Source organism: Nycticebus coucang, chromosome 18 (genome assembly GCF_027406575.1).
Source record: "Nycticebus coucang isolate mNycCou1 chromosome 18, mNycCou1.pri, whole genome shotgun sequence".
NCBI lineage: Eukaryota > Metazoa > Chordata > Mammalia > Primates > Lorisidae > Nycticebus > Nycticebus coucang.
Genome location: NC_069797.1, coordinates 29110568 through 29137277, shown reverse-complemented (window position 1 = coordinate 29137277; position 26710 = coordinate 29110568). Strand labels below are relative to the sequence as shown.

General features: G+C 45.2%; 1 protein-coding gene across 2 annotated transcripts in view; it reads right to left on the bottom strand.

Moving 5' to 3' along the window:
* The window catches only part of PRPF8 (pre-mRNA processing factor 8), a 49625-nt gene that overhangs the window by 18463 nt on the left and 4452 nt on the right, over nucleotides 1-26710 (bottom strand). For both annotated transcript variants that reach the window (XM_053568659.1, XM_053568658.1), the window contains exons 9-24: nucleotides 23440-23630; nucleotides 23182-23301; nucleotides 22920-23109; nucleotides 22679-22798; nucleotides 22435-22569; nucleotides 21955-22084; nucleotides 20533-20729; nucleotides 20088-20294; nucleotides 19796-19959; nucleotides 19413-19539; nucleotides 19100-19292; nucleotides 18141-18328; nucleotides 17755-17993; nucleotides 17420-17566; nucleotides 17012-17222; nucleotides 16695-16811 (exon numbers count right to left, since the gene is read on the bottom strand). In XM_053568659.1, coding sequence (XP_053424634.1) covers nucleotides 16695-16811; nucleotides 17012-17222; nucleotides 17420-17566; nucleotides 17755-17993; nucleotides 18141-18328; nucleotides 19100-19292; nucleotides 19413-19539; nucleotides 19796-19959; nucleotides 20088-20294; nucleotides 20533-20729; nucleotides 21955-22084; nucleotides 22435-22569; nucleotides 22679-22798; nucleotides 22920-23109; nucleotides 23182-23301; nucleotides 23440-23630 — 2676 coding nt within the window. The remainder of the gene's footprint in view (nucleotides 1-16694; nucleotides 16812-17011; nucleotides 17223-17419; nucleotides 17567-17754; nucleotides 17994-18140; nucleotides 18329-19099; nucleotides 19293-19412; nucleotides 19540-19795; nucleotides 19960-20087; nucleotides 20295-20532; nucleotides 20730-21954; nucleotides 22085-22434; nucleotides 22570-22678; nucleotides 22799-22919; nucleotides 23110-23181; nucleotides 23302-23439; nucleotides 23631-26710) is intronic.

Below are 26710 nucleotides of genomic sequence, written 5' to 3'. Positions count from 1 at the left end.
TAAGCCCACAAGTTTGAAGTTGCTGTAAGCTGTGACGCCACAGCACTCTACTGAGGGCCACACAGTGAGACTGTCTCAAAAAAAAAAAAAAGAAAAAAACCTACTGATGGAGCTGCAGAAGTTGTCCTCCCACTACAATCAATTAGAAAACTAAATGAGATTTGTTTTGAAACAGAGTTTTACTTTGTCACCCTCGGTAGAGTGCCGTGAAGTCGTCATAGCTCACAGCAACATCAAACTCCTGAGCTCAAGTGATCCTCTTGCCTCAGCTGGGACTACAGGGACCCGCCAAAACGCTGGCTATTTTTAGAGATGAGGTCTCACTCTTGCTTAGGCTGGCCTTAAACCCCTGAGCTTGAGTAATCCACCTGCTTCAGCCACCTAGAGTGCTAGGATTGTAGGCATAAAAGCCACCACACGTGGCCCAAGATTTGTTTTTTTTTTTTTTTGAGACAAGAGTCTTACTTGGTAACCCTATGTAGAGTTTCATGGCATCACAGCTCACAACAACCAAACTCTTGGGCTCAAGTGATCTTCTTGCCTCAGCCTCCTGAGGATCTGGGTCTATAGGCACCCACTGCAACAAATGGCTAGGTTTTCTGTTTTTAGTAGACAGGTGGCTCTTGCTCACTTTGATCTTCAACTCCTGAGCTCGAGCAATCCACCCCCCTCCATCTCTCAGAGTGCTACGATTATAGGCGAGCCACTGTGTGTGCCATAAATATTTAAAACAATGCTTTTAGACAACTGACAACAGTAGCACAGACTATGACTCGAGAAAAGGAAAAACAGAGGAAGTGAACCCTATGATTGTCCCAGCTTAACGCCAGTGGCAGTTTCTAAGCAGTAGCACATACATGGAAAGGTAATGAACACCTAGTAGTCTCACGGAATTGAAAGGACAGAGACCAGAATCTGGGAAGCCAAGGCAGCTAGAATTTGTGAGGAAGAAGTACTAGAGAGAAGGACTGTGTACAGAAACAGTCTATACACAGACTAGAGATCCATGAAGGGATTTCCCCTCAAGTTTTGGACTGAGTACCAATCTGTATGTAGTAAAACTCCATGAGCCAGACAAAAAACTGCTGGAAAACAGTAGGCTGAACAAACTCAATAGCTCATACAAGGCTGGGAACAATCTTCTTCTTTTTTTTTTGAGACAGAGTCTATGTCGCCCTGGGTAACAGTGCCGTGGCGTCACAGCTCACAGCAACCTCCAACTCTTGGGCGTAGGCGATTCTCTTGCCTCAGCCTTCCAAGCAGCTGGGACTACAGGCGCCTGCCACAATAACACCCAGCTATTTTTTTTTTCTTGTTGCAGTTGTCATTGTTGTCTCAGCTGGCCCTGGCTGGGTTTGAACCTGCCAGCTTCAGTGTATGTGGCCAGCGCCCTACTCCTTGTAATACACAGAAATTGACTAGAGTCCCTAGAAAACTTACAACTTAGTAGTGGAGGTAATCTGACCCCAGGAAAAAGGTTTCTCTGGATACGCCACAAACAAGCTTAAAAGCAAACCTCACTAGGATCAATCTAAGTTTAACTACACACCAGTACAGAGTTCAATGTTCCTTAAGGAATATAACAAAATCCAGCAATCAAAAATATAAAATTCAGGGAAGGGCCTATGGCTCAGTGGGTTGGGGCGCTGGCCCCATACACCGAGGGTGGCAGGTTGAAACACGGCCCCGGCCAAACTGCAAAAAAAATAGCTGGGCATTGTGGCAGGTGCCTGTGGTCCCAGCTACTCGGGAGGCTGAGGCAAAAGAATCGCCTGAGCCCAAGAGCTGGAGGTTACTGTCAGCTGTGATGCCACGGCACTCTGCAAAGGGCAACAAAGTGAGACTCTGTCTCTTAAAAAAAAAAAAAATACATATATATATATATATGTAAATAAAATTCAGGCCAGGCGTAGTGGCTCGTGCCTATAATCCCACCACTCTGGGAGGCCAAGGTGGAAGGATCTCTTGAGCTCAAGAATTTGAGATCAGTATGAACAAGAGTGAGACCCTCCATCTCAACAAAAAATAGAAACAATTAGCTGGGTCTCACGGCAGGTACCTGTAGCACCAGCTACTCAGGAGACTGAAGCAGGGAAGACCCCTAGAGTTCAGAAGTTCAAGGTTTCAGTAAGCTGTAATCCTGCCACTGCACCTCAGCCTAGGTGACAGAGTAGAGAGCTTATCTCTAAAAAAGAAAAAAGAGCCGGGCGGCGCCTGTGGCTCAGTCGGTAGGGCGCCGGCCCCATATACTGAGGGTGGCGGGTTCAAACCCGGCCCCGGCCAAACTGCAACCAAAAAATAGCCGGGCGTTGTGGCGGGCGCCAGTAGTTGTGGGTCCCAGCTACTCGGGAGGCTGAGGCAAGAGAATCGCTTAAGCCCAGGAGCTGGAGGTTGCTGTGAGCTGGGTGAGGCCACGGCACTCTACCAAGGGCCATAAAGTGAGACTCTGTCTCTACAAAAAAAAAAAAAAAGAAAAAAGAGCCGGGCGAGGTAGCTCGAGCCTGTATTCCTAGCATGCAGAGTGCTAGGAGGCCGAGGTGGGTAGATTGCTGAAGCAATCCTCTTGCTCGAGGGTTTTAAGACCAGCCTGAGCAAGAGCCACCCATCTCTACTAAAAATAGAAAACCTAGCCAATTATTGTGGAGGGCACCTGTAGACCCAGCTCCTCAGGAGGCTGAGGCAAGAAGATCACTTCAACCCAAGAGTTTGAAGTTGCTATGAGCTATGATGTCATAGCACTCTACAGAGGATGACAATGTGAGACTGTCTCACAAAAAAAAAAGGAAAGAGAGAGAAAGAAGAAAAGAAAAGAGAGAAGAAAAGCCTTGAGAGACTTAATAACACTAAACATCAGAACCTCCAAAAGAACGTATCTGGCTCATATTAATAAAATGAAGGCAGGCTGGGCGAGGTGGCTCACACCCGTAATCCTACCACTCTAGGAGGCCAAAGCAGGTGCATCAACTGAACTCAGGAGTTCCAGACCAGCCTGAGCAAGAGAGATTGCTTCAGCAATCTACCCATCTCCACTAACAAAAAAAAAGAAAGAAAAGAAAAGAAAAAGAAAAAAGAAAAAATTAGCTGACTGTTGTGGAGGGCACCTGTTGTCCAAGCTACTCAGAAGGCTGAGGCAAAAAGATTGCTTGAGCCCAAGAGTTTGAGGCTGCTGTGAGCTATGATGCCACAGCATGCTACCCAGGTTTCAAAAAGAAAAAAAAATTAAATAAATAAAATTAAGGCAAAATGGAGACTTTTTTTTTTTTTTTTTTTTTGGTAGAGACAGAGTCTCACTTTATGGCCCTTGGTAGAGTGCCGTGGCCTCACACAGCTCACAGCAACCTCCAACTCCTGGGCTTAAGCGATTCTCTCGTCTCAGCCTCCCGAGTAGCTGGGACTACAGGTGCCCGCCACAACGCCCAGCTATTTTTGGTTGCAGTTTGGCCGGGGCCAGGTTTGAACCCGCCACCCTCTGTATATGGGGCCGGCTCCTTACCGACTGAGCCACAGGCGCCGCCCGAAGACTTTTTTTTTTTTTTGTGGTTTTTGGCCGGGGCTAGGTTCTCCACCTCTGGCATATGGGACCGGCGCCCCACTCCTTGAGCCACAGGTGCCGCCCCAAAATGAAGACTTTTTAAAGAAACAAAATGCCAAGTGTATTCACTGCCCAGTAGACTTTTACCATAAGAAATGCTAATGAAAATTCTTTAAGAACGAGGAAAATAATACCAGATGGAAATTTAGATATACATAATAAGGTAATAGAGAACACAAGAAATACTAAGTATGTGGGTAAAATGTAAAAAATTTTTTCTCTGGTTTGATGCCTGTAGCTCAGCGGCTAGGGCACCAGCCACATACACCAAAGCTGGTGGGTTTGAATCTAGCCTGGGCCTGCTATACAACAATGACAACTACAACAAAAAAATAGCTGGGTGTTGTGGGGGGCGCCTGTGGTCCCAGCTACTTGGGAGGCTGAGGCAAGAGAATCACTTAAGCCCAAGAGTTTGAGGTTGCTGTGAGCTGTGCCGCCACAGCACTCTACCGAGGGAATATAGTGAGGCTCTGTCTCAAAAAAAAAAAAAATTTTTTTTTCTCATTTTGCTATTTTTATAAGATAAAGTCTATTTAAAACAAAAATAGTAACAAAGTATTGTAGCATTTATAATACATGTACAATTACAACATATGATAAAAATACTACTGGGAAAATAGAAGTATATTATTATAAGGTTCTTATACTATATGTGAAGTAATTAGTAGTAGACTAACGGTCACAGTAGACCATAAGTCAGGTATGTACACTGTAAACCTTAGAACAAACAAACAATGATGTGCAGTCAATAAGCGAAGACTGGGTATAAATTAAAATCATAAACAACTAAATCCAGAAGGCAAAAAAGAGAAAAACAGAAAGGACAAAAAGGTAGATATAAATTCAAGATACTTGTATTAAACTTTTTTTTTTGAGACAGGGTGTCTCACTCTCTTACCACGGCTGGAATACTGCAGCAGCAGCATAGTTCACTGCACCCTCTAACTCAGGCTCAAGCAATTCTCCTGCCTCAACATCCCAAGTAGCTGGGACTATAGCTTAAAGCCACTATGCCTAGCTAATTTTTTTTTTCTTTTTGGTAGAGGCAAGGTCTTGCTATTGCCCAGCTCTCAAACTCCTGGCCTAAAGTGATCCTCCATTGAGGTTACAGAAGATTAGAACAATGAAATCAAGGACAATTAATGACAATTAAGGTTATGGGGGGGGGAAGCAGAAAGAGGGACGGAGGGATGGGGGTGAGGCCTTGGTGTGTGTCACACTTTATGGGGGCAAGACATGATTGCAAGAGGGACTTTACCTAACAATTGCAATCAGTGTAACCTGACTTATTGTACCCTCAATGAATCCCCAACAATAAAAGAAAAAAAAAGAACAATGAAATCAATTGACTAGATGTGACATTTATAAAACACTTGGCCAATAATGGCAGAATACAGATTCAAGTACAAATGGAACAGATGCCAAAATAAACCATATATGCTAGGTCGTAAGACAATTCTTAAAATATATATATATTTTTTGAGACAGAGTCTCATGATGTCATCCTCCCTAGAGTGCCATAACGTCACAGCTCACAGCAACCTCAAACTCTTTTGGGCTTAAGCGATTCTCCTGCCTCAGCCTCCCAAGTAGCTGGGATTACAGGCATCCACCACAATGCCCAGCTATTTTTTGGCTGTAGTTGTCACTGCTGTTTGGCAGGCCTGGGCTCGAACCTGCCACCTCCGGTATATGTGGCTGGCACCCTAGCCGCCTGAGCTACAGGCGCCTAGCTAATTGTTAAAATATTTTAAAAAACTAAGATCATACATAGCATATCCTCTGACCATAATGAAATCAAACTAGAAACTAATTAGAAACTAATAATGGAAACCTCCAAATATTTGAAAATTAAACAGCACACTTCTAAATTATCTATGGGTAAAATATGAACTCATAAAGGAAATTAGAAAATATTTTTAACTGAATGACAAAACATTAAAATTTGAGGAACACAGGTAAAGCAGTGCTTAGAGGAAAATTTACAGCACTGAATAGTGCTATTAGAAAAAAGAAAAAACCTTCTACCTTACCAAACTAGAAAACTAAGAGCAAATTAAACTCATAAAGTAACCAAAAGCAAGCAATCAATGCAAAAAAAAGGAGAAAAAAATGTAAAAGTAATCAAAACAAAGCTGGTTCTTTGAATAAAACAAGATTTTTTGGTGACATGGTCTCCCTCTGTTGCCCTGGTTAGAGTGCAGTGGCATCAGGACAGCAACCTCAAATTCCTGGTCTCAAGCACTCCTCCTCCTTAGCTTCCTAAGTAGCTGGGACTACAGGTGCCCACCATCACATCTGGCTATTTTTTTCTATAGATGGGGTCCTTGCTGTTGTTCAGGTGGTCTCAAATTGCTGAGCTCAAGCAATCTTCCCACTTCAGCCTCCCAGAGTGCTAGAGTTATAGGTGTGAGCCACCACATTTGGCCTGAAAATTTTTGAAAAGATAGCAAGTCACAAAATATCAAATCATAAAATCTTTTCTTTTTGAGACAGAGTCTCACTACACCCCCCTCAGTAGAGTGCCGTGGAGTCACAGCTCTCAGCAACCTCAAACTCTTGGGCTTAAGCGATTCTCTTACTTCAGGCTCCCAAGTAGCTAGGACTACAGGTGCCTGCCACAACACCCAGCTATTTTTTTGTTGCAGTTATTGTTGTTTAGCAGGCCCGAGTTCAAACCTGCCAGCCTCAGTGCATGTGGCCAAGCATGGTAACCACTGTGGTATGGGCACCGAGCCCAAATCACAAAATCTTTAAGGTAAAGAATGTATCTTCTGGACAATGATTGAAGTAAAAGAGTATATTGGCTGGAGTTACAGAAATTTGCCTTGAGCTAACAGTATTCAGACAAGCAAGGAGAAAGGAGTGCAGAGGTTAAAAGCTTAAACCAAATCACAAAAGCTACACTGAACATCTACCACGTCTACATGGTAGATAACCAAGGCAACAGACCTATAGATAGCAAGACAAGCCAGGGGCCAAAACGGGCTAGACGTGAACAAAGGCAAATTGACTTAAGTAGAACAACTCCTACCATGCTTAGTTAATTTTGACTGCACTTGGTTCTTGGAATTGCTGATTGTAACACAGTACACTCCAGTTCTGCTACCAGTTACTTTATCCTTGGGAAGAGGAATTATTAATTCCTAAGGAACCCAATATTGCTTTAAGAATAGCAGAAATTCAGGCTGGGCGCGGAGGCTCAGGCCTATAATCCTAGCACTCTGGGAGGCTGAGGCAGGTGAATTGCCTGAGCTCACAGGTTCGAGACCAGCCTGAGCCACAGCAAGACCTTGTCTCTAAAATTAGCCAGGCATAGTGGCGGGTACCTATAGTCCCAGCTACTCAAGAGGCTGAGACAAGAGGATTGCTTGAGCCTAGGAGTTTGAGGTTGTTGTGAGCTATGATGCCACGGTACTCTACCAAGGGCAACAAGGTGAAACTCTGTCAAGAAAAGAAAGAAAAGGGCGGTGCCTGTGGCTCAGTAGGTAAGGTGCCGGCCCCATATACCAAGGGTGGCGGGTTCAAACCCGGCCCCGGCCAAACTATAACCAAAAAATAGCCGGGCGTTGTGGCGGGCGCCTGTAGTCCCAGCTACTTGAGAGGCTGAGGCAAGAGAATCGCTTAAGCCCAGGAGTTGGAGGTTGCTGTGAGCTGTGTGAGGCCACGGCACTCTACCGAGGGCCATAGAGTGAGACTCTGTCTCTACAAAAAAAAAAGAAAAAAAGAAAAGAAAGAAAAAGAATAGCAGAAATTCCTGGGGATAAGGAAGGCAAGAAAGAAAATAATATTAAAATAATAAGGTCTACATATATTAGGCACCATGGTAAGATTTTTATATACATACACACATACATATATATAAAACACACAAAACTCCTTTAAGTCTTCATAAAAGAAACAAATTACAGGGCGGCACCTGTGGCTCAAGGAGTAGGGTGCCAGTCCCATATGCCGGAGGTGGCGGGTTCAAACCCAACCCTGGCCAAAAAACCACAAAACAAAAAAAAAAAAAAAGAAAAAACAAACAAATTACAGAATTTGCCACTACTGCATATCTTTTAACTAGAGGATTTAATAGAGAGCAGTGAAGACATATAAACAACTTGGAAGGGAACCTGGAAACATAAAAACTGTTGTTTAGGATGATGGGATGGAGTTTTTTCCTTTTTACCCAGCCTTTTTTTTTTTTTTTTTGAGACAAAGTCTCACTCAGTGGCCCTGGGTAGAGTGTTGTGGCTTCATAGCTTACAGCAACCTCACATTCTGGGGCTCAAGCAATCCTCTTGGCCTCAGCCTCCCAAGTAGCTGGGACTACAAGAGCCAGCCACCACACTAAGCTATTTTTTTCTATTTTTAGTAGAGATGGGGTCTTGCTCTTGCTCAGGCTGGTCTTGAACTCCTTAGCTCAAGCAATCCACCCTCTTCAGCCTCCCAAAGTGCTAGGATTATAAGCATGAGCTACCCCTCCTGGCTTGAATGTTTTCTTAATTTCATTAGTATGTAATTTATTTTTACTATAAATGAAAATAGGTAGAAAAATGGGAACTTTTACTATGTCCTTGTGAACTATGGTACATGACATAATACATTTTTTCCATTTAAAAATAAGTGTAAAATATGGCCAGGTCTGGTAGTTCAAACCTGTAATGGTAGCACTCTGGGAGGCTGAGGCAGGAGGATCTTTGAGCTCAGAAGTTCAAGACCAGTCTGAGCAAGAGCAAGACCCCATCTCTAAAATAGAAAAACTAAGGTGGGCGGTTGTGGCAGGCACCTATTGTTCCAGCTACTCAGAAGGCTAAAGCAAGATTGCTGAAGCCAGGAGGGGGGTGGGGCCTTGGTGTGTGTCACACTTTATGGGGGCAAGACATGATTGCAAGAGGGACTTTACCTAACAATTGCAATCAGTGTAACCTGGCTTATTGTACCCTCAATGAATCCCCAACAATAAAAAAAAAAAAAAAAAAAGATTGCTGAAGCCCAGGAGTCTGAGGTTTCCTAGGTGAACTAGGCTGATGCCACAGCACTCTAGCCTAGGAAAGAATAAGATTCTGTCTCAAAAAAAAAAAAAAAAAAAAAAAAGAATAAGGTCTAGCCGCTTCTAGCCTTACTGAAGATTTTTCTTCTATTATCAACTTAAAAGACCAAGATTTATTATTATAGGAATTGCTTCACACTATCTACTTATATCCTTTGACTTTTCTTTCTTTTTTAAAGAAACAGGTAGCCAGGTATTGTGGCTGGTGCCTATAGTCCCAGCTACTTGGGAGGCTGAGATAAAAGAACTGCTTAAGCCCAAGAGTCTGATGTTGCTGTGAGCTGTGACGCTATAGTACTCTATCCAGAGTGACACCTTGAGACTCTTTCTCAAAAAAAAAAAAAAAAAAAAAAAACTCCCATTCTCAAGTGATCCTCTCACCTGACCTCACATAAGAGCAAACATTTATTAAGCAATTTATTAAGTAATACGGCTTATTAAATGCATTGTTTAATTTCGTTCTCACAAAATCCCAGTGAGCTAGGTAGTATCAGTATCCCCATTATGTTACTGAGGGAACTGAAGCCCAGAGTGGGTAATTTGCCTAAGGTCCCAACTAGTAATACGACAGAGATATGTGAACCCAATTTGACTACAAAATCTATGTGTCCACTAAGGTCAACTGCTTCCCTAACTAACCTCTCAGACACTCTTCCATTACTCAAGCTCTTAACTCTCACATCCAGTTACTTGATCCCTACATTTTTTCCATGGTCATTGGCCTCTTGTGTTCTCCTTCTTTCCTCTTTCCCAACATCTAGGACCTCAACAGGTTCAATCATCTTGATTCTCTTGTATCCAAGCCCTTACCACTCCACAACAGTACTCTTATCAAAATCTGATTCGTACAGTTGAGCAAGGGGGGATGAGGGAAGGCGATTGGCAGGATCTCCCTAATGTGCACAATGTGAGGGTGTTCAGCACACCCCTTGGGTTAAGAACTCAACTATGACTTGAACTTTACCTTAAAACTGAAAATAGGGTAACCTAAAAACTTTATACCCTCACGTTAATTAGGGGGAAAAAAAATCCTAAACCACCACTATAAAGCATCTGCTTTCTTCATTCCTGTCACTGAGTAGGTAGGTGATTCTGGGAAGAACAAATGTTTACTTATAGTTGTCTTCATTTTCTCAAAACTAATATGAGCCCTCAGCACACCTGCCAACCAATCCCTCTCAGTTTCTTCAACAAGCATCATACCACTACACCACTGTCCTCAAGTCCACCATGTATACTCCTTACCCTTTACTCCAGCTCAAGCAATACTGAAAAATTCTTGTACAACTCTCCACTAACCACATCTATATTAGTATCTATCCATACTTCCTTCCTATTAGGTCTGTCCTTCATCCTATCCCTAGTGAACATCTCTACAGCTCTGCTCATCAATTATCATACACTTCTGTTGTACTTTAAACCATTATTGGCTCCTTACATATAGAAATGAAACTCAAGTCACTCACTTCCATTCAAAACTACCTGTTCTAGGCCGGGCGCAGTGGCTCATGCCTATAATCCTAGTACTCTGGGAGGCCCAGCAGGTCACAGGTTCGAGACCAGCCTGAGCCAGAGCGAGACCTCATCTAGAAAAATAGCCGGGTGTTGTGGCGGACGCCTGTAGTCCCAGCTACTTGGGAGGCTGAGGCAAGAGGATGGCTTGAGTCCCAAGAGTTTGAGGTTGCTGTGAGCTGTAACCCCAGAGCCATGGGCTACAAAGTGAGACTGTCTCACAAAAAAAAATACCTGCCTTGACTTATAGTTCCCTGTAGGTGGCATCTATTATCTTTCCTCCTCTTATTCTAGGCAAACAGACTACCCTTGCTATCTCTGTTCATTTCCCATAAAGCCTCACCCACTGCCATCTGGCTTCCATCCTTACTATTTCTGTAACAGCTCTTGCTAAGGTCACCAAAGACGTCCTAACTGCCAATCCAATGGATACTTTTCAGTCCTTATCTAACCTAAATGTTCTTAGGTAACTGACACTGTTAAGCACCCACCTCAATTCTGAACACTTTTTCCTGACAGCCTTGATCCCAGGACTCTCCTGACAGTTCTGGCCTCTTCCCGACCATGGCTCTAGTTTGTCCCTCTGGTCTTCTCATTCTACATTCTCCCTGAGTGATCTTGGTGATCTTACTCACTCTTAAGCTTTCAACCCTCATGCTTAAAGTCTCTTTAATTTACATCTTCAACCCAGACCTCTTCCTTAAGCTTCAAATTGCTAGCTGGACATCCCATGATGTTAATTTACCCCTGACTGCTCTTATTTTCTCATTTACTTTCTCTCCCTGGAGCTTCAAAATTCATACTGCTTTTCAACAAATCTAAGAAATCAGGCAGGGTGACTCAAGCCTATAATCCTGGCACTCTGGGAGGTCAAGGCAGGTAGACTGCCTGAGCTCACAGGTTCGAGAACAGCCTGAGCTTGAGCAAGACCTCATCTTGAAAAATAGCCGGGTGTTGTGGTGGGCACCTGTAGTCCCAGCTACTTGGGAGGCTGAGGCAAGAGCATCACTTAAGCCCAAGAGTTTGAGGTTGCTTGAGTTATGATACCACGGCACTCTACTGACTGAGGGCAACAAAGTGAGACTGTCTCAAAAAAAAAAAAAAAAAAAAAAAAGAAATCAAGAGATACCACTAAGGAGGTAGGGAGAATATGTTTGTGTGTAGTGTATATATGTACATAAATATGTACCTTGGAATTGAAAAAATATGATATAAATGCCTACTAGATTCTTCCATCCAGATATTCTCAGGAACCTTAAACTTTTTTTTTTTTTTTTTGTGAGACAGAGCCTCAACCTGTTGCCCTGGGTAGTGCCATGGCATCACAGCAACCTCCAACTCCTGGGCTCAAGCGATTCTCCTGCGTCAGCCTCTGGGACCACAGGCGCCTGCCACAACACCCAGCTATTTTTTGGTTGCAGCCATCATTGTTGTTTGGTGGGCCCGGGCTGGATTTGAACCCGCCAGCTCAGGTGTATATGGCTGGTGTCTTAGCCATTGGAGCCATAGGCACTGAGCCAGGAACCTTAAACTTTATACATCCCAAACTAAACTCATTTACCTTTCTTCTTAAGTCTCCTCTTCTTCCTATGGCCTTCCACTTGGTGGCACCAACATCCACCTTGTTACTCATGCCAAAATCAGAACATCCTTTTAAACTTTTCTTTCCCTTGGCATCCCACAACAAAGTTCTAATCACTTTATCTGCTAACTACTCATCCTGTTCTCTTCTTACCTTTGCTTTCACTACTCTCATCATTTCTATTTGTTTTTCTAATTTTTAATTTCAGCTTGCTTGTTCATTCTTCGTTTGAAGTACTTTTTTTTGTTCTTGTTCATTTTCTTTCTTCTTTTTTTAGATGTTCTTCCTCTGGCGATGCTCTGTCCCCTTGCCTCCCCAGTGCTGGAATTACAGACGCCCACAACGTCTGGCTGTTTTTGATGTTAGTAGAGACGGGGTCTTACTCTGGCTCACGGCTGTTCATACTGGAATCTCTGAGCTCAAGCAATCCACCCGCCTTGGCCACCCACGGCACTGGGACTATAGGTGTGAGCCACCACGCCAGGCCCATCATTTCTATTTGGACTTCTGCAGTGATCCCCAAACCTGATCTCCCATCCTATCCTTTTTTTTGGAGATAGTCTCACTATGTCACCCTTGGTACAGTGCTGTGGCATCATAGCTCACAGCACCCTCAAACTCTTGGGCTTAAGCAATTCTCTTGCCTCAGCCTCCCAAGTAGCTGGACTATAGGCGCCCACCACAATGCCCAGCTATTTTTGGAGGGGTGGGGTCGGGGGTTGCAGTTGTCATTGTTGTTTCACAGGCCGAGGCTGGGCTTGAACCCGCCAGCCTTGGTGTATGTGGCCAGCACCCTAACTCACTGAGCTACAGACGCCAAGCCCCATCCTATCCTTTTAATTCCATTTTCTCCACAGCTTTAAGAGTGGATTATCTAACATAAGAAATCTGATAAGATCACTCCATGCTTAAAACCCTTACACAAGGCCTAGGGCATGCCTATAATCCTAACAGGAGGCCGAGGTGAGTGGGTTGCTTGAGCTCAGGATTTCAAGACCAGCCTGAGGATTGATTGCCTGAGCCCAAGAGTTTGAGATTGCTATGAGCCAAGATGATGCCTACCCAGAGCAACAGAGGAGACTCTGTCTCCAGAGAAAAAAAAACCCTTACACGATTCTCAAGGAAGCACACATGGCCCTCGATGATGAGGGTCATGCAGCCTCATCTCCTAACATTTCTAACTCCATTATTTACTCTAAAAAGCCTTGAACTACCTTTTTTTTTTTTTTGAGACAGAGCCTCAAGCTGTCGCCCTGGGTAAAGTGCTGTGGCATCACCGATCATAACAACCTTCAACTCCTGGGCTCAAGCAATTCTCTTGCCTCTGCCTCCCAAGTAGCTGGGACCACAGGCACCCACCAAAATGCCCGGCTATTTTTTGGTTGCAGCCATCATTGTTTGGCGGGCCCAGGCTGGATTCGAACCTGCCAGTTCGGGTGTATGTAGCTGGCGCCTTAGCCAATTGAGCCACTGGCGCCGAGCCTGAACTACTTTTTTTAAATAGACAGGGTCTCACCATGTGGCCCAAGCTGAAGTGCAGTGGCACAATCACAGCTCACTGTAGCCTGGAACTCTTGGACTCAAGCAGTCCTCCCACTTCAGTGTCTTGAATAGTTTCAACCACAGGCATGAGAAAACACACCCAGCTAATTTTTCTATTTTTTGTAGAGATGAGGCCTAGGCTGGTCTCAAAAATCCTTGAGTTTTTATAGTTCCACATATACCATGCCAGTTTCATCTCTACCTCTCTGGCTAAAGGAATGCCTTCCCTCACCTGCCTACTCACATCACATGCTATTTTTTTTTTCAGGAAGCCTTTACTCTTCTCCTAGATTGGATAAACGTCATTAACACTAATGTTCTCAGATTCCCAAATATCTTGTGTCCCATCCTATTCTTTAACTCCACTCAACCAAGTATCTCTAATCCAAAAATCTGAAATCCAAAATCTGAACCTTTTTTTTTTTTTTGTGGAGATAAGAGTCTCACTTTATTGCCCTCAGTAGAGTGCCGTGGCATCACACAGCTCACAGCAACCTCCAACTCCTGGGCTCAGGCAATTCTATTGACTCAGCCTCCTGAATAGCTGGGACTCCAGGCACCTGCCACAATGCCCGGCTATTTTTTTTGTTGCAATTTGGCTGGGGGCCAGGCCCGCACCTACCACCCTCGGTATATGGGTCCGGCGTCCTACCCACTGAGCCACAGGTGCCACCTAAATGGAACATGGAAGGCCTGCCCAGAAAGTATCCAGCCATGCATATCTCTGTTTTATTTTTTTTTTTTTTGCAGTTTTTGGCCAGGGCTGGGTTTGAACCCACCACCTCCGGCATATGGGGCCGGCACCCTATTCCTTTGAGCCACAAGCGCTGGCCTAAAAATCTGAACCTTTTGAACGCCAGCATGAAGCTGAAAGAAAATGCTTAGTGGAGCACTTTGGATTTTGGATTACGGATGCTGACCCAGTAAGTATATAGGAAATATTCCAAAATCCTAAAAAATATGAACTATTTCTTATTTTAAGCATTTTGGATGAGGAATACTCAATGTGTAATACAAGTTCTATAAACACCTCATCTATTACATTTCTTTAAGTATCTGTCTTTCCGATAGTAAGCTCAGACGGCAGAGACTCTTATATCTGATGTGTGCATAATGCCTAGAATACAGTAGATATCAACAAATGCCAACATGAGTTAAATAATTTCTGTTGTCTGACCATTAAGGGGTAAAAAAAAAATCCAACCTAAAAACAATAAACTTTTCCCTTGTGCTACCCACCAAAAAAATGTGTCATGATGGATTTTAGGTAAGGAATATTAAGATGATAGAATGTGGGCAGCGCCTGTGGCTCAGTCGGTAAGGCGCCGGCCCCATATACCGAGGGTGGCAGGTTCAAACCCGGCCCCGGCCAAACTGCAACCAAAAAATAGCCGGGCATTGTGGCGGGCGCCTGTAGTCCCAGCTGCTCAGGAGGCTGAGGCAAGAGAATCGCTTAAGCCCAGGAGTTGGAGGCTGCTGTGAGCTGTGTGAGCCACGGCACTCTACCGAGGGCCATAAAGTGAGACTCTGTTCCTACAAAAAAAAAAAAAGATGATAGAATGTATCCTTAACAGAATCCTTAAAAAAACATAAAACATTCTATCTCTGCATATACTGCATATTTGAAGAGATACAAAGATCAGAACAAAAGAAAAATGTTACAGCTAAGAGTTATTCTAAGGGAAATCAACATAAGGTAACTTTTTAAACTTTATAAAAACTTAATATATAGTTTAAAATATTCAATTACTCTTTCTCAATTTCAGCTACTTTCTACTGAGCCTTTAGAAGCAAGTGAAGGGGGAAGAAACACTGAAATATCTAGCAAGAACAACTTTTTTTTTTTTTTTTTGAGACAGAACCTCAAGCTGTTGCCCTGGGTAGAGTGCCATGGCATCACAGCTCATAGCAACCTCCAATTCCTGGGTTCAAGGGATTCTCCTGCCTCAGCCTCCCAAGTAAGTGGGACTACAGGTGCCTGCCACAATGCCCAGCTGTTTTTTGGTTGCAGCCATCATTGTTGTTTGGCAGCCCTGGGCTGGATTTGAACCTGCTAGCTCAGGTGTATGTGGCTGGCGCCTTACCCACTTGAGCCACAGGCACCGAGCCAAGAACTGCTTTTTTAACAGGTACTCTATACTACTAGCTAAAAGATGAGTTATAAGACTTAAAATAGGCTCGGCTCCCATAGCTCAATGTTACTGCACCATGGCTGGGACTGATGGGTTTGAGCCCGACCTGGGCCTGCTGAACAACAATGACAACTAATTTAAAAAAAAAAAAAAAAACAAAATAAAAACTGGGCGTTGTGGTGGGTGCCTGTAGTCCCAGCCACTTGGGAGGCTCGGGAGGCTGAGGCAAGAGAACCATTTAAGCCCAAGAGTTTGAGGTTGCTGAGCTGTGATGCCATGGCACTCTACCAAGGGCAACATAGTGAGACTCTGTCTCAAAAAAACAAAAAAAAAACTTACAAGAAGTCCCTGGGAAAATGCAAAAATGATTTTTTTTTTTTTTTTTTTAGAGACAGAGTATCACTTTGATGCCCTTGGTAGAATGCCATGGCATCCTAACTCACAGCAACCTCTAACTCTTAGGCTAAAGCAATCCTCTTGCCTCAGCCTCCCAAATAGCTGGGACTACAGGCGCTACCACAACGCCTGGCTATTTTTTAGAGATGGGGTCTCACTCTCGTTCAGACTGGTCTGGAACTTCAGAGCGCCTGCCTCAGACTCCCAAAGTGGTAGGATTATAGGTATGAGCTACCACCTGGCTTGATTTTTTTTTTATTGAGACCCAAGTTTCCCTCTGATTCCAAGGGTAGAATGCAGTGATGCAATGATGTGATTATATTCATTACAACCTTGAATGCCTTGGGGTCAAGCAATCCTACTGCCTCAGCCTCCCACATAGTTGGGACAATAGGCACACACTACCATTGCTGGATAATTTTATTTTTTATAGAGACAAGGTCTTACTATGCTGCTAGGCTGGTCGCAAACTCTAGGCCTCATGCGATCCTCCTACCTTGGCCTCCCAGAGTGTTGGGATTATAGATGTGAAAGACCGTGCCCAGTCAAAAATAATGCTTTTTTGTTTAAATTAAAATTTCCCACTTCTACTCTTGCCTTAATTTAGAATTATTGCAACTCCACAGAGGTAGGCTGTGGAATTCTTATACAGAATTCTTAGCAAACAATTGTGAATTGATCTTACACACTAAGGTGCTATCCCATAGAGCAGCGGTTCTCACCCTGTGGGTTGCAACCCCTTTTTAAGAATGAAAGTACACTGCAGCATTAGGAAGGTTGAGAACCACTGCCATGGAAACTGATATACTAAGCAAAATTGGGAAGAAAAGCAAACCAGAGAGGAAAAGATGTGAGATGAGCAGAGGGGATGAGGGAAGCTGGGGCCAAGTGCCTTAATACCTTGGTGAAGGTGGTAGAGCCCGAAGCCATAAGAATTTGACGCACACGATTGTGGAAGCGCTGCATTGATTCATCATCCACCCGCAGGAAACACTGAGCTGTCCGTTCCTTAGTAACCTAAACCACAACCAAGATCAAAGTTAACTTGTCTCAGGAATCAGCACAGAAAGAAAGGCAAACTTTTGACCACCACACTAAGCCTCCCCACCCAACAAGGTTTAATTAACAATGAAGTAGAACACCTGTGTTCCTCATCCCTGCCTACCCTTGAGAACAGGGGCGGTTATGGTACTCCTAGCCCTCTTTCTAGGCTGTACCTCATTCTGTAGATTCCAGACTCCATCCTTGTGGGTGAACTCCTCATAGCTTGTGCGGCATTTAGGCAGGATGCGACACTCAAAGCCACACATGTTGAACAACAGGTTGGGGTTGTCTTTGCTATACACTGACACGAAGCTGTTCTCCCACTGAACTGTAGTCACTGACCGAGGCAGACGATTCTTGATGTCCCAGAATACTGCCCGACCCCTGCCCACAGAGAACATATGGTCATATCTGTGTCCTGAAAGGAACATCCCTTCAAAGACTAGACTGTTGATATCCCAACCTCACTTCACTTATGAGGTTGTGTGGTGGGACACAACCTCATAAATGTCCTCTAATTGCTCTCTGAATTCCTCAGGCTAATGTCCTTCCAGCTCCCATAGCCCCAACTTAAGACTCACAAGTTGACATCATGCTTCATTAGGCGCATGCGAGCATCTCGGGGCCAACACTTCTTGTTATTATAGCCAACAATGTTTTCATTGTTAGGGTCGGGGTGCTCTGTCAGGTAACGTTGGATTAGGTCCCGAGCTTCATCTGCTGTGAACCTATACCAAAGAAGGTACATTGCTGAGGCCCAAATACTGGGACCCCATGAGTCCTCCAGCTCCAGAAATGCAGACCCCCACACCCCAACTTCATTCTATTTTAACCCTTCCCCCTAGCAGTTAGTCAACTGAGGTATAAAAGAACTTTTGTATGTCCTACAGTGGTAAGAATACAGGAAACCCCTCACCTGAAAAAAATATGGATTCGATCAATGTATCTACAGAAGAGACGGATGGGGTGGGCAGCCTCAGTGGCTATGTCCTGGAAACTGAGAAAATCATTTGGCATTTGTGGAGGGCCAGCCATCTCACTGGCCCGGTGCAATCCCAACACAAGCAAATCCATCACCAGGCCATAATACTGCACAATGAATGAGGCAAACTGCAGGCCTCTGATGATTCCATAGGAATTTGTATGGTTCATGTCCTATAAAGGAAAAACTACAACTCAGCAACCAATTGCCATGTCCAAGACTTCTCCAGGGTCCTTATGTTCTTCCTTCAGAAAATTCTGATTCAGTGGACCAGAAAACCCTACACATAAAATATGTGCTACCATGCCAACAAGATATACCTTGTAGTTAATGACAACATTGTTCTTGGCTGTCATGTAGTCAGCTATGTTGTGGTCCACAATGAGCCGCAGCAGCCTATTAAGCAGGGTCAAGTCAATCTTTTCATACATCTTCTCAAAGCGTGATTCAAGCATGACATTGCACTCGCCCTCACTTGTCTCCCACACATCCTGCAGGTTATTGATGCCTAAGGAGTAGCAAGACACATCTTCAGCAGGTTAGAAATTCCCTTTCGAGGGTTGGTGCCCATACATAGTGGTTACGCCACCAACTACATACACCCAGGCTGGCGGGTTCGAATCTGGCCCGGGCCTGCTAAACAATGACAACTGCAACAAAAATATAGCCGGGATTGTGGCAGGCACCTGTAGTCCCAGCTACTTGGGAGGCTGGGGTAAGAGAATCGCTTAAGCCAGTGGTTCTCAACCTTCCTAATGCTGCAATCCTTTAGTACGGTTCCTCATGTTGTAGTGACCCCCCAACCATAAAATTATTTTCGTTGCTACTTCATAACTATAATTTTTGCTACTGTTATGAATCGTAATGTAAATATCTGGTATTAGGTGACCCCTGTGAAAGGGTTGTTTGACTCCCAAGGAGGTCACAAACCACAAGTTGAGAACGGCTGGCTTAAGCCCAAGAGTTTGAGGTTGCTGTGAGCTGTGACACCACGGGACTCTAACAAGGGTGGCTTAATGAGACTGTCTCAAAAAAAAGAAATTCCCTCTTGAGACTAGCACCCACAGTAACTGTCATCACATTCTATAACCCAATCCCACTACCACTCCGTCCCTCTATCCAGACTGCTTCATGTATCAGCTTTGCTCAATTTATCATCAATACTATTCCCTTATTATCACACACCAAGAGAGTAAACCAATCATGCTGCCAAGAGGAAAATGTTGATGTAGAACTCCATTCATCCCCTCTTCCTCAGAGGGTGATCCCAGGAAGTTACCTTGGCACCACTTGTAAACAAGCAGTGGAGGAGGTTCTGTGTCAGCAGGTTTGATCCAGGGTGGGAAAAGCCGGCGCTTGTCAGCTTCATACCACAGGTACTGGTCCAGGTAGGCATCAGTTATCTTTTCCAGTGGCTCCACATCATACACTGGCACCAGGTGGCTATAGAGATCCATGAACTCAATGCCCACCTGTGGGACAAAAAGGCTGGCTCACACCAATCCATCAGTCATCTGAGGCAATCTGCTACCTCAGTTACCAAAAATGAATAGGATAGCAAGAAAGGAAATCTGGGGTGACATCTTACTCACTTCCTTAAAGGCTCTCTGAGTGAGCAGGTGACGCTTGATGCGGGACAATGCCTCATGAGGGTTGTCATAGGCTTGCTCAATGAGACCTAGCTCCTCCCTCTGAGATTGGTTTAACCGAGACTTCACGCTGACAAAATAACAGGAAAGGTGAATGGGAAAACCAAAAAGAAGCCAAAACCAGAAAGGACTGTGGCTAAATCTTTGTTTGGTTTTTTTGCAGTTTTTGGCCAGGGCTGGGTTTGAACCCGCCACCTCCAACATATGGGGCCAGCGCCCTACTTCTTTGAGCCACAGGCGCCACCCCTAAATCTTTCTTTGAAGTATGACGATGTCATTCCCTCCCATGACCTTCCCACCAGGAACCTAGCTACCCTACTTCTCACCTATAAGCTTCCTTCAGCCGTTCCAAGGCCAAGATGAGCAACTTGGTGTCATGCTTGTAGGAGAGTGGAGGGAATGGGATAGGCGAGAATCTACGGCTTTCCAACCAATGCACAGTGGTGGTATACACTGCCACTGCTTCCTCTGCTGTTATGTAAGGCCCATCCTGCAATGTGGACATGAAATTAGCCTCTCACTGTAATCTAATCCCCCCCACAGGACAAGATATGATCCCAACTCTGCAGCACCCCTCCTGGCCACCCTGCACCTCTAGACCAGCCTATTTTGTCCAACCTTCAGGTAGTTGTGCTGCCGCTCCTGTTCTGCCTTCAGATAGAGCCGGGTGAGGCGACCCAGGTTCTTTTTGCAAACAGTCTTGTCCACAGTAGCCCCACGGCGGATCCGTTCTCGGTTGTAGTGGGCAGTGTTAGTCCACCAGTCAGCTTTGGCTTTCACATACCGAAGGATCATATTTTCTATGGGCGTTGGCAGCCCAGGGACCTGAAAGTGCAAAAGGCACAATCAAGCCAGGCACAGTGGTGGGCACCCGTAGACCCAACTACCCAGAGGCTGAGGCAGAAGCATCACTTGAGCCCAGGAGTTTGAGACTAGCCTAAGAAATGTAGCAAGATCCCATTTCTTTAAAGAAGAAAAATTCCTAGGGAGTCCAGAAGTAGCGATCCTAAACCCAAGAAGAAAGATGTTCATGCCTCCTCCTTGGTGTTGGGAAGACACGCACCTTCCAGGGAATGTTGGCTTTCCAGCAACGCCAGGCTTCACTCAGATGCTGCAGGATTGTCCGGGCCTTGTTCTGTTTGATCCCCTCAGGCATCATGTCCAGAATGTCATGCATCACAGCTGCTCTAAGCTCAAGGTCAAAATGTGACTCCACTCGCTGCTTTGTTACTGTCTTTGCCACACCCTTTGAGTGTCGGCCTAGAAATGAAGTGGCCCAAGGTGATTAAAAGCAAGATCCCCGGGCGGCGCCTGTGGCTCAGTGAGCAGGGCACCGGCCCCATATACCGAAGGTGGCGGGTTCAAACACGGCCCTGGCCAAACTGCAACAAAAAAATAGCCGGGCGTTGTGGCGGGCGCCTGTAGTCCCAGCTACTCGGGAGGCTGAGGCAGGAGAATCGCCTAAGCCCAGGAGTTGGAGGTTGCTATGAGCTGTGTGACGCCACAGCACTCTACCAAGGGCAATAAAGTGAAACTCTGTCTCTACAAAAAAAAAAAAAAAAAAAAAGCAAGATCCCTGGCTTAGCACCTGTAGCTCAAGCGACTAGGGCGCCAGCCATGTACACCGGAGCTGGCAGGTTTGAATCCAGCCCAGGCCTGCCAAATGACAGGCACCGTTGTGGTAGGCACCTGTAGTCCTAGCTGCTTGGGAGGATGAGGTAAGAGAATCACTTAAGCCCAGGAGCTTAAGGTTGCTGTGAGCTATGATGGCCACAGCACTCTACCCAGAGTGATGGCTTGAGACTCTGTCTCCAAAAAAAAAAAAGCAAGATCCCTAGCCAGGCACAGTGGCTCACCTGTAATCACAGCACTCTGGGAGGCTAAAGTGGAAGGATCCCTTGAGCTCAGGAGTTCAAGACCAGTCTAAGCAAGAGTAAGACCCTGTCTCTACTTAAAAAAAGTGGAAAAATCAGCTGGACATTGTGGTGGGCACCTATAGTCCCAGCTACTCAAGAGGATGAGGCATGGTTACCTTAAACCCAGGAGTCTGAGGTTGCTGTGAGCTAGGCTGACACCAGAGCACTCAAGCCTGCACAACAGGCAACAGAGAGAGATTCGGGGAGTGGGGTCGCAAGATTTCTGGTTTTTAGTAGGAGTCTCTACCTTCATGTACCTCACTAACCATGGTTACAGAGAAATCATTAAGCATTAATAAAGCATTCGTGTGTCCAGCATGTGCAAAAAGACAAGCTATCTCAATCAAAACTAAGCTTCTCAGGAATTTCCACTTCTATAAATGCATGACCGCCTCAAGGTCCCAGAAAAAATCCCAAGAAATAGAATCCCAGGTCAGATTCATTTGAGAATGGGACCTAGAGGCAAGCCAGCAGAAAGTAGTTCTCATGTAAGAGCAGGAGGTAGAGCAGAAACACACATGATCTACCCTAAGAGCAATGATAGAAGTCGGACAGAGAAAACTACTTACCTTCAAACTGCCGGGCCAGGAGGTTGCCAAGCCATCGTTCCAGCAAAGGAGTAATACCACGCATGAAAAACAGCCAGACTCGCCAACCAGCAGCCCAGAAGCCACAGCCAGGGCCCTTCCCTACAGGGCCCTATGATCCCAAGCAGAAGTCAAGAACATAAGTTAGCAATTTGTTTAGATAACACTAGAAAACTAGGCAGAAGTGGGGCAGGAGGAACACATCTATGGCAGTGGAGGGGGAAAAAGGAAAACCTCTGGCAACCTCACATCTAAAACAAGGAGGTAATGAGAAACTTCAAGGCAAAACCCAGGAACTGAGATATCCCATGTGCACTTAAAAGGTAGGTTTTGGGAGGTACTACAGACATTCACAAGGTGAGAACAATGACAGACTTATAGCCTCTCTCTAAATATGTCCTGGAAGTGCACTGATTAGTTATAAAGAACTGAGAAAGTCAATCAATGAGGACAGGGTCTCACCGTGTTGAAGCGGTAATAGATGAGATGCTTCAGGTCCTTACACATGCGAATCTGTCGCATCAGTTTGTATTTGTATCGATACATGCCAGTCAGCTGCCCCACATGGGCAAATATATACTGCAATCCATCTGCTAGCTGCAACACAATTGCCCCATCAGACCTGGAGCTTCAGCTAGCTCCATTGTTAGCACAGCCTTCATCCAGCCTCCCCACTTGGGCAGGGGTTGGGAGTACCTCGCCTCACCTGGAAGGCATCCACATTGCCTAATCGATACTGCACATGACTATCCACAACCAGCTTAGTCAAACGCAAAACTTCCCGACACAGATGGAAAGCATTCCCAAAACGAGATTTCTTTCTTTCCTGGAGAAGATTCAAAGAACAGAACATTAATGGACCCAAGTGGATGTTTGCCTTGATCAGGGGCCAGAGCAAAACTATCTATCTGTTCATCCTTCAAGCCCAGGAGACCCAATGCAGGCACCTTGGTGGTGAGTGTCTTGACAGGCTTGAGGTTGAAGTTGTAGTCCAGGTGAAGATAATTGAGGTTTTTACGGTGAATGAGAAGGTTGAGCATGTTGTAGCCTTGGCGGCAAACCTGCAGCCCCACCTCCACCCAGTCCAGCTTCGTGGACTGAAAGAATTTAGTGGCTTTGAAGGAGCGGAACAGATACCTAGGGAGGAGAATAATAGTTAGCCTACTAATAATCTCCAGAAGTCTGAGCAGGGGCCCTTGGGAATTTTACCTCTTCTTTTGGGCCTTAGGGGGCCGATGCTTCAGGGCATTCAGTACATAATACTTAAGCAGCTTCTGGTAGGAGACTCTCACTTTCACAGGCTGCCCAGCTGGACAATGCTCCCGATACCTAAAAAACAAGCCCACCAGCGTTTGGCTATCTCTTCCTCCAGCCACTCTGGTAATACATGCCCACCTAATTGGAGTCTTTTTTCCTATACATTCACTATCACCTCTTTCCACCCCCTACCCCAGGAAGCAGTCTTACCAATTCTTAACAAGGGGTATGTCCAGGGCCCGACGGGTGCGACCAGAGCGTAGGTTGAAGGGCCTTGGGGCCCAGAGTAGGGCAATACCATTGGCTGTATTGTCTGTATAAAGGGGTGTGTCCTTCAAGAAAGGCTCCACAAACTCTGGGAGTTCAAATTCCTCATCATCATCTGGCAATGGTTCCTGGCTCTGAAAGAGCAACCCCCCACAAGAGATCAGCTCCTGCTGAACTAAGCAAAGACTGAGATGAAAGGGAAATTCTCTGGGGCCAAGCAAAGTGGCTACACTGGCCATGGAAACTGGGCTGCCTGACAAGAGAAGCCCTAAAGGAACAAGGAACAGGGAGCAGGGAGCAGGGGAGCAAAGAACAAGCCAGGACCAACAAGCAAAGCAAGCATCACTGCTCACCCCCCAACTGGCTTACCACCAAAAACCTCCCAAAGGAGTCCCAGTACCATAGGAAGTGAACACTGCCATCATTTCCCAACCAAGTTACAAAAATTGAGCTTAGGGAAAAAGGTCTGCATATTAAGGACAAAATGAAATATAGGTAACAATGAAAACATTATGCTGAGAACCCAGTCACAAAAGATCACAGTGCATGATTCCATTTAAATAAAATGTCCAGAATAGGTAAGTCACAGAGACAGAAGGCAGCTAATTAGTTGCCTAGGAAAGCTAATGGGAAAGAAAAGGGATTACTCAGGGTTTCTTGTTGAGGTAATGAAAACATTCTAAAATTACCAGTGGTTGACAGCTATACAACTCTTTTTTTTTTTTGGCCGGGGCTGGGTTTGAACCCACCACCTCCGGCATATGGGACCGGCGCCCTACTCCTTGAGCCACAGGCGCCGCCCTACAACTCTTGAAAATAAACTAAAAACCACTGAACTATACACTTTTTTTTTGAGACAGAGTTTCATTTTGTCGCTCTCGGCAGAGTGCTGTAACATCACAGCTCACAGCAACCTCAAACTCCTGGGCTCAAGCAATTCTCTTGCCTCAACCTCCCAAGTAGCTGGGACTACAGGCACCCGCCACAACTCCCAGCTATTTTTATTTTTATTTATTTATTGATTGATACAGAGCCTCAAGCTGTTGCTATGGGTAGAATACCGTAGCATCACAGCTCACAGCAACCTCCAATTCCTAGGCTCAAGCAATTCTCTTGCCTCCGCCTCCCAAGGAGCCAGGACTATAGGTGCCTGCCACAAAACCCGGCTATTTTGATTTCAGCTGTCGTCATTTGGTGGGCCCAGGCTGGATTTGAATCCGCCAGCTCAGGTGTATGTGGCTGGAGCCTTAGCCACTTGAGCCATAGGTGCCAACTCCCAGCTATTTTTAGAGACGAGGTCTCACTCTGGCTCAAGCTGGTCTCAAACCTGTGAGCTCAGGCAATCCATCCGCCTCGGCCTCCCAAGTGCTGGGATTACAGGCATGAGCCACCGGGCCCAGCCTTTTTTTTTTTTTTTTGAGACAGTCTCACTATGTCACCCTTGGTAGAGTGCTGTGGCGTCACAGGTCAGAGCAACTTCAAACTCTTGGGCTTAAGCAATTCTCTTACCTCAGCCTCCCAAGTAGCTGGGACTACAGTCACCCACCACTACACCTGGATATTTTTTGTCCTAGTTGTCATTGTTGTTTAGCAGGCCCAGGCCAGGTTCTAACCCACCAGACCCAGTGGATGTGGCCGGATCCCTAACCACTGAACTATGAGCGCCAAGCCTATACATTTTATTTATTTTTGTTTTAATTAAATCATAGCTGTGTACACTAATGCAATCATAAGGTACAATATGCTGGCCTTATATACAACCTGAAATATTTTCATCAAACTGGTTAACATAGCTTTCACTGCACTTTCTTAGTTATTGTGTTAAGACATTTACTTATATTCTACACTTAGTAAATTTAACATGTACCCTTATAAAATGCACTGTAGGTATACACTTTATTTTTTAAGGGCAGGGTCTCACTCTGTCACCCAGACTGGAGAGCAACGGCATGATCATAGCTCATAGCTCACCTTAAACTACTGGGCTCAAGTGATCCTCCCACCTCAGGCTCCTGAGCACTCTACCGAGGGTAACATAGCAGCTAGGACTACAGGCATATGCCACTGTGCCTAATTTTTTTTTTTTTTGAGACAGTCTCATTATGTCACCCTCAATAGAGTGCTACGGCATGACAGCTAACAGCAACCTCAAATTCTTGGGCTTAAGCGATTCTCCTGCCTCAGCCTCCCGAGTAGCTGGGACTTCTGGTGTCTGCTACAATACCCGGCTATTTTTTGTTACAGTTGCCATTGTTGTTTAGCTGGCCCAGGCTGGGTTTGAACCCACCACCCTTGTTGTATGTGACCAGTGCCGTAACCACTGTGCCATGGGTGCCGAACCAGCTAATTTTTTTTTAATTATTTAATTCTTAATTTGTTGAATGGCTAGATTCGAACCCACCAGCTCTGGTGTATGTGGCTGGTGCCCTTAGCTGCTAAACTACAGGAGCCAAGCCTTTATTTTTATTTATTTATTTTTTGAGACAGAGTTTCATGTCACCCTTGGTAGAGTGCTCTGGTGTCACAGCTCACAGCAACCTCAAACTCCTGGGCTTAAGTGATTCTCTTGACTCAGCTTTCCAGTAGCTAGAACTAAAGGCGCCTGCCACAATGCCTGGCTACTTTTTGTTGGAATGACAATGCCTGGCTACTTTTGTTGGAGTACTTTTTGTTGTTGTTTAGCTGGCCCGGGCCAGGTTCAAACCTGCCAGGGTGTATGTGGCTACCGCAGTAACCACTGTGCTATGGGTGCTGAGCCTTTTATTTTTGTAAAGACAGGGATCTCACTATGTTGCCCAAGCAAGTCTTGGACTTTGGCCTTAGGAGATCTTCCTGCCTCAACATCCCACAGTGCTGGGTGTGAACCATCTTGCCCAACCTGAACTGTGTATTTTATTTTATTTTATTTTTTGTAGAGGCAGTCTCACTGTACCGCCCTCAGGTAGAGTGCCATGACGTCACACGGCTCACAGCAACCTCCAACTCTTGGGCTTACGCGATTCTCTTGCCTCAGCCTCCCAAGTAGCTGAGACTACAGGCGGCCGCCACAACGCCCGGCTATTTTTTTGTTGCAGTTTGGCCAGAGCTGGGTTTAAACCCACCACCCTCGGTATATGGGGCCAGCGCCCTACTCACTGAGCCACAGGCGCCACCCTGAATTGTATATATATATTTTTTTTTTTTTTTGTGATTTTTGGCCGGGGCTGGGTTTGAA